At 34.2% G+C, this 7,255-nt stretch overlaps 1 protein-coding gene across 1 annotated transcript; it reads right to left on the bottom strand.

Moving 5' to 3' along the window:
• Positions 1 to 279: 279 nt before the first annotated feature.
• On the bottom strand, positions 280 to 6,873 carry LOC108211215 (protein DEFECTIVE IN MERISTEM SILENCING 3). The gene is made up of 8 exons (XM_017382754.2): positions 6,722 to 6,873; positions 5,225 to 5,356; positions 5,023 to 5,137; positions 4,163 to 4,388; positions 2,359 to 2,550; positions 1,955 to 2,275; positions 1,134 to 1,377; positions 280 to 574 (listed from the first exon to the last, which is right to left on the bottom strand). The coding sequence occupies exons 1-8, from the start codon at positions 6,740 to 6,742 to the stop codon at positions 533 to 535; spliced, it is 1,293 nt and encodes a 430-aa protein (XP_017238243.1). The 5' UTR covers positions 6,743 to 6,873; the 3' UTR covers positions 280 to 532.
• Between the last annotated feature and the right edge of the window lie 382 nt (positions 6,874 to 7,255).

The raw sequence follows: 7,255 nt of genomic DNA, 5'->3' as shown, positions 1-7,255 counted from the left end.
GACATTCTTAACTATTTACACTGCAATTTTCAAAAAATAAAAGTAAAATCACTCTGACATTCTTTAACTTGGAAATTTATAAAGACATTGATATTGATTTAGAACCCCGCAAAAGTATTTTAATCTTCAAATGGAACGCTTCCTATTATAGAAAACAGTTATTGCCTACTACAGATTTTGTTTTTATTTTTATTTTGGCATGCTACGGTATTATGTCGCAAATCACTGGGTACTTCAGATTTCGATTAAGCCTTTTCTAGGATCAGGAGACGGCTACAGTTAAGATATAAAAGTAGGTGATCTATGTTTGTTATCAGAAACTATAACATTCACACTCAACAGAGAGGGATGCAAACTAAGAAAACCATCTATTTATAAAACTCAACTAACACTTGAAAATTATGGGCTTTTTCGCTACACTAAGACAAGTCGAGGACCTTCATCTACAGACAATAATCATAGATGATGACATGATAGTGATTAGACGGATTGTTTCATCTGGATGGAAGTCTCTCAACCAGCTGGAACTGTTTCATCTAGGGGCAAATCTCTCTCGACCAGCTGGACTCTGCTGCTGCACATTATAAACAGAAGAACTGCTTAGAAGTTGAATAGGTATTCCAGCTTCCTAGGCCACAGAGATTCATGTGTAAACCCTGAACTAGGGCCTTAAAATTCGGACAACTAAGATTACTTGTTTTGGAATTCCCCATGGCGAACCACAAAAGAATTGGTTGGGGTGAGAGGAAAGCATATATGTATATATAGAGAGAACTATCTTAACCTGAAAATGTTTTTCGAGGCATTTTAAAAAAATTATCTAAACCTGCAAAAGCTTTTTGCAGCATATTAATTTGGGAAAGCACATGTAGATCTGCTCACGGATTTGATAACTATCTATCAAAGATTAGGTACACAAGCTATATGTAAAATTGTAAATAAAAAATATAAAAATGATAACATAACTGGTAGCTAATGTACGAAGCTGTAAATATGTGAAAATGTGCAAGGAAATCAATCCGTGATATAATTTTCAATTTTTTTTTAAAATGCTTATGATTATTGTAATGTGTTTTTAAAGAATCTATTATCCCATAAATGATTGGTAAATCCAAATTTAATCAAGAAAATACCTGAGCGGGAGCATACTGGGCAGGAGCATACTGTGAACTCTGTGCTAAGAAGCGGACAAACTCTTTCTTCTTGATTTCAAAATTGAACTTGGCCTGGTCCAAAAATGATTGCTCTCGACGGATTTCATCTACCAATCTTTCCTGATTCCACTTTTTGCTCTTTAGACTGCTTTCAACCTCGTAGTAGCTCTCAGGTAAGCTCGACTTTCCCGAGATCCTCGGGAACTTCACTTGTGCGTCTTCCCTTGAATCATGGAAGTTGAAGAGGTAAGGATGACGTCATTCAAACATTAAAATTGCATATAGAATAATTATATATTCAGTGGCTATAAAGTTAGTATGATGCCATGAGGACGATGGACGAATCTGTATGTATCCATACAGATTAAGAGTTGGCCTACTTATGACATAACTAGTATCATAATGAATTGCTATAACCATATTCAAGACCTTCCATAATGTATTAATAAACCTTACGGCATACAAGGACCATGCGGATTTGACCACCCAACTCCCAAGGCTTAGGAAACCTGCCCCTGACATTTACTTGATTCATATAGTAACAGTAAAGGGAAATGAGAAGAAATGTACACATGAATACAACCATCATTTCTACCCAAAAACAAAAACTAATACGAGTACTATCTTCGATCTGAGAAGTCTTCACAAATCATATAAACTTGTTCTTAATGAAAGATAGTTGCAACAAGACAAATATGAAAGTGCAATCAAAGTTGTCACAATGCTAGGAGGAGATCATCAATCAAGATTCTGCAACAAAAAAACCTACCAAAGTGAGGTTTCTATGCTGAACGAGTTACCTATTGCCAAGGTCAAAAACACCAGGACTCCTAATTATTCCGCCATCCAAAGATACAGCTCCATCATTTATAAAGGGGAGGGCCTGCTGCATGTCTTCCCTAGTTCTATAAACTTGCAGGTGTGAGAAAAGATAGTAGAAGAGAGTCTCTCTAAGGCCATGCCCAGAGGTTGTGACACAGAATAAGTTTTGGTTATCAATATGGACCAAATTCACAGCATATCCAACGAAACCACGTGGGATATCTCCACCTGGCAATTTTGGCTTTAGGAGATCAAGCCTCCGTTGCGGGTCGTCAGCTATAAACTCGCCATCATATGGTCTACATGCATAACAAATGGAGAGATAGAGTGTGAGAAGGAAAACCTGGTGAAGGGTGACAATATAAGACAAGTATAAACGTACCTTAAATCATTAAGACATATGACACGAAACCGCCCTTCTAAAGTACGTCCAACAGAAGATCCAATCCCATGAAGACCTGAACTCCTGTTTATTGCACCTTCTTTATCATACAACTCCAGAGCTTTAATCCCATCAAAAGTCTTGCAAACAAGTGCCAACATGGCCTCTTTCCCCACGAACTCGGCTAGAAGCCTAGCTCAATAAAAGAAAGAGTGCATCACACAACAGTATCAATACATCAACAACTCTGTTACGAAACAAAATAGAACATTTGCTACACACCAACCCAACCACGTACTTTAGTCCAAGTTCTGACACAATATGATGCGCAACATCTTTGTAAAACAATTATATATATATATAGGCTCATGATCAAATAGAAACCACTCTTAAAATAAAAACTAGAAACCAGTTTCCCTACCACTATTTATAACTACGGGTATCACTAATTTATACTGCACTAATCACTGTTTTTATACAGTATGTAAACAGCGATTTTTATTATCAAAATTGAGAAAATCTACTTATCTAAATTATTAATAATCGATTATAGATGATTAATTTTATCCGTAGGAAGGTTCTTGGTGGTAGGAAGCCGCAAGAGAAGTTGTATGATGATGGTAAGTAGTCGTTAGTTTTGTAAGTTATGATGGAAAGTGTATGTGACTATTGGTGATGATAGACAATGGTGGCAAGTCATAGAAACGTTTGGTAATGGTGGTAAGAGGTCCATTATTACGATTTGGATGAAGATGATGGTCATATACGTTGCATATATGTGTATATATATATTTATATTCGCGAGATATGCTATATATAAATTAGTGATATGTTATGTACAAATTAGTGATTTCTGTAGTTAAAAATAGTGATAAAAAACTGTCCAGAAACTGGTTTTTAGTTTTTTAGGCTAATTTGGTAGGACTATATATATATATATATATATATATATATATATATTATATAAAGAAATAAACTAAAGTGATTCTACCGCAGAACAATCACTATCCCAAGGGTTTCCAAACCCATGCAAGGGACAAAAGATTATGAATCGCAACCCCCCATAAAAGAGAGGCCTAATGTAATATTCAGTAATGTCTAAATAATTAAGTCTTCTCTCTTATGCAGGGACTACATCACTTAAATTGGAAACAGAACTCTAATAACATAACCTAGCAGATCAGACCCAAGACAATTGGGCTTATTATGAATAACATGCTATATATATAAGAAACTAATAGCCCTACGTGTACCTGACAAAAAAAAAAAGAAGAAGAAGCCCCACATGTAAATAAACACACTACTTTCTATACACTAGATGTTACTAAACGACTTACTAATACATATAAAAATTACCTTTCCTTGCCACTTTGATTCCTCATCATAATTACTGTGACTGGAATTAATTACTATGGGAACAGACTTTTTATAATTATTACTGTCATAATCATCATTATAAATTTTCTGAGTGTTACCGCAGGACACCTTTATAGTAGACTAGCATAGATATCTGATGGAACCTGAGTATTGCTAAAACGAGGTAATTGTAACTGGGAAGTTGAGTCATAGACATCATCATGAAATGCAGATAGCTTTTATATGCAATTGACTTTTCAGTGTTTCCTTCATTCGCAGCAATTTTTCTTACAGCTGAAACACAGTCAATATCTTTTTGCTTTTGTCTAGGTTCTCTGTATCATTCAATAGGAGAAGTCTAATCATCTCAAAAGGTGCAATCTTTGGAAACATTAACAACCATACAAGATGAAATTTCAGAAATACGAATACTAAACATAACACTGACCTGCTAAGGTTTTCATCATCCAGATAGCCAAGTGTAGCAACAATGCCAAGTACATCCTTCACTGGTGGACTATGAGAAACCGGAATGTCATGACGAGCTTTGAGCTGGCATATAAGTCCAGCAGCAGATTTCTCCTCAACTAAATGTTCAAATATTTCTTCCTCACTTCGAGTGTCCTCTTTTTTGGTCTCAGATTCAGTAGATGTATGATACTTCCCAATGGTAACTGACAGATACATGTAGCAAAAATAATAAGACAATAAAGTGAATTGACAAAAACTTTGTTCCTGTAGAGTCAAAATTTTCCTATTCTTTGAGATTACAACAATAGAATTGTCAAATTGAAGCAACTTTTGCCTCTGTATTATCAATACCAGGTTCTTAAAAATTTTTGAATAGAAAAAAGTAGAAATTCCCAAGTTGAATTACAAGGCCCATATACCTACTACTGAAGCTTGGAGTTTGCAAGACGGTCAAGAAGTGATGATTAAACACTAGAACTATGTCATGAAGTGATAACAACTACCCTTAGTTATAAATCAGGCAGCATTTTGTGATAACTGATGCTTAGAATATTATGCAGAAAGTTTTTTTTTTTTTGGATAAGCTTATGCAGAAAGTTAGATTGACCATCTAGGTAACATTTTAATAATCATAGCCTATGGCAATCTTGACAACTAGCTGGTTACAAATCATCCCTTTTTAATTAAAAATAATAATGATAGAGATATATGAAAATTAAATTCTACTTTGAGGCTTGAGCACTGAGCAATGTGCTTGAGCAGATAATACTTTAACGTTTTTATTCACTGAACATATCATATTTATTTCATATAAGTACTGAAGCTGATACTACATACCTTTCAGATCCAGAATGGAATCTTCTATGATGTTCTTCTGAGTCCTCAAAGACTTAATATGGTCTTCATGTTGCTTAATTCTCAGACCTAAGTTCTGTAAATCATCCTGATAGTTCTGCAACAGCACACCCAAAAACACGACATTAATATCAGAATAACATGCGACAACATTGACACATGGATCTCTGATATTCTTAACAACCTTGGTACTACTGACGACTGCCTCCTCCTGTGAAAGTGCCCTTTCCATTTCAACTTTTGGAGCAGCAGCGGTGCACAGAGACCTTATTGGCATTGGGTTTTGAACAGGTAACCCCTTTGTCTGAATGGACATCTGAAACAACACCAAATGCTTATCCATATCATGAAGTACAAAAATTATGGTAGGGCAGTAAGGCACATATTCAATGCACTTTATAATAGTCAAACTGTATATTATTGGCATACTCAACCAGTAATTAGTACTACAAATTGTATACATTTATTAAATCAAAGGAAAAGAAATATCAGGAATTTAATAAACAGTCCAAAACATCTAAAATGGACACCCAAAAGAACAAATATCATGTTATCCATCACTACACAGTGGCATGTAGATTTTAATTATATACAATATACACATCCACATTAAGAATGTAATAAACAATGTAATTGACACAGAGGGAAAAAAAAAAGATGATACAAGGTATATAGGAAATGGATTTCAGTTATTTATTACTTTATAAGCAACTGCAATAATTTAATAAGCAACTGAAATTGCAGAATTAATCCCCTCCCTCCCTAATTTAGAACAGATTAGTTGTAAACCTGTGCATGTAAAGACATTCAAACTACACCAGCTAATTGATTTGGGATGTTAGAATCACCATTACGAACAAACCAAACCTGGGCAGTGAGCAAAGCACTTCCAATCCGATCCTACCCTCACACCATTTAAGCCAGCCTATACTTAGTTCCACAGGCCTAATGCATACTGAATCATTCATTAACCCACCACATTGCCGATCCAATGTTGCTAGCTAATTTGATCCATAATATTTATAGACTTGTTCTTATCAAATCAATCAAGCTTAAATTACCAGCAAACAATGATGTGGATATTACAATCACCCAATTTTGTTACATGCTCTCTTTACTAAATTTCCTCTTGCCCTTCCATTTAATTAATTTAAATCCAACTCTTTAGTTGCCTTATTGCCTAGACATTAAATTCCTCATATAAATTTAGTTTGTCCAACATTCTAACAACTTTCCAGTCTTCTCTAAAATTCCCCTCACAAACAAGTCTTGCTAATTCGCCATAGCCATAAGCGGATAAAATCTAGCCACAAAATAAGCAAAATAAAATAAAAAACAAAATCCCACCATTTAAACAAATCACACATTCACTCATCTGCCACACGAGAAAGTGAATCGAGTCTCTTGTTCTTGTTGATAACAAAATTTAATCACACGTGAGACTAATTCTCTTAAATATCTCCATAAACACACTTGAATCAACGATAATCATAACAAAAAACCAAAAACAGATACAAATAAAATTCCCACTAATAAATTTGCTAAAATCGAACACTGGAAGCTAGTTAATAGTAACATGCAAAGCAAGGATTATTATATATAAACAAGTGAAATAGAGCTATGATTTAAAATGGGTCAAAAAGAGTCAATATTGATGAAGAGAGGGTAAATGTGATCATACGCGGTCGTGTGGTGGATACATGGTGGCGAATTGAGGTCGCCGGAGTAGGCTTACAGCGCTGTGTGTGTAATCACCGCTTCTCTGAAAACCAAATATTTTGTTGGGGATAGTTAATGTGTATTGTACGAGGCCCGTAAGCGTAAGTGTACAGGTTTCTTCTTTCGGGTTTGGGCCGTCGGATCACAATTTTAAGAGTTAATTTTGAGAAACTCCACTCCGCATCTTATCATTACATTCGAATAGTCAAATCGACTAATTTTAAATCAAGAAAATATTTATTTATTATTTTAGGAAATAAAATGTTACGTATTAAAATAGATTGGATTTAATTTTTGATAATTTTTGATAATTTTTGTTTAATTAAGTTATCCCCAAGTTAAAATGATTTTAAATTTTTAGTGATATGTGTATTAAATATTTATAAAAAATAAATATTATGTGATATTTATTATAAATATATACACTATTATTAAAGAAAAATTTGATATGTGAAATCATTTTGACCTGAGATAGCTTAATTAAACAAATAATTAA

The sequence above is a fragment of the Daucus carota genome, chromosome 3, assembly GCF_001625215.2.
Source record: "Daucus carota subsp. sativus chromosome 3, DH1 v3.0, whole genome shotgun sequence".
In the NCBI taxonomy this organism is placed as follows: domain Eukaryota; kingdom Viridiplantae; phylum Streptophyta; class Magnoliopsida; order Apiales; family Apiaceae; genus Daucus; species Daucus carota.
The sequence above is the reverse complement of the archived record's forward strand: the minus strand, read 5'-3'. Positions and strand labels throughout refer to the sequence as shown.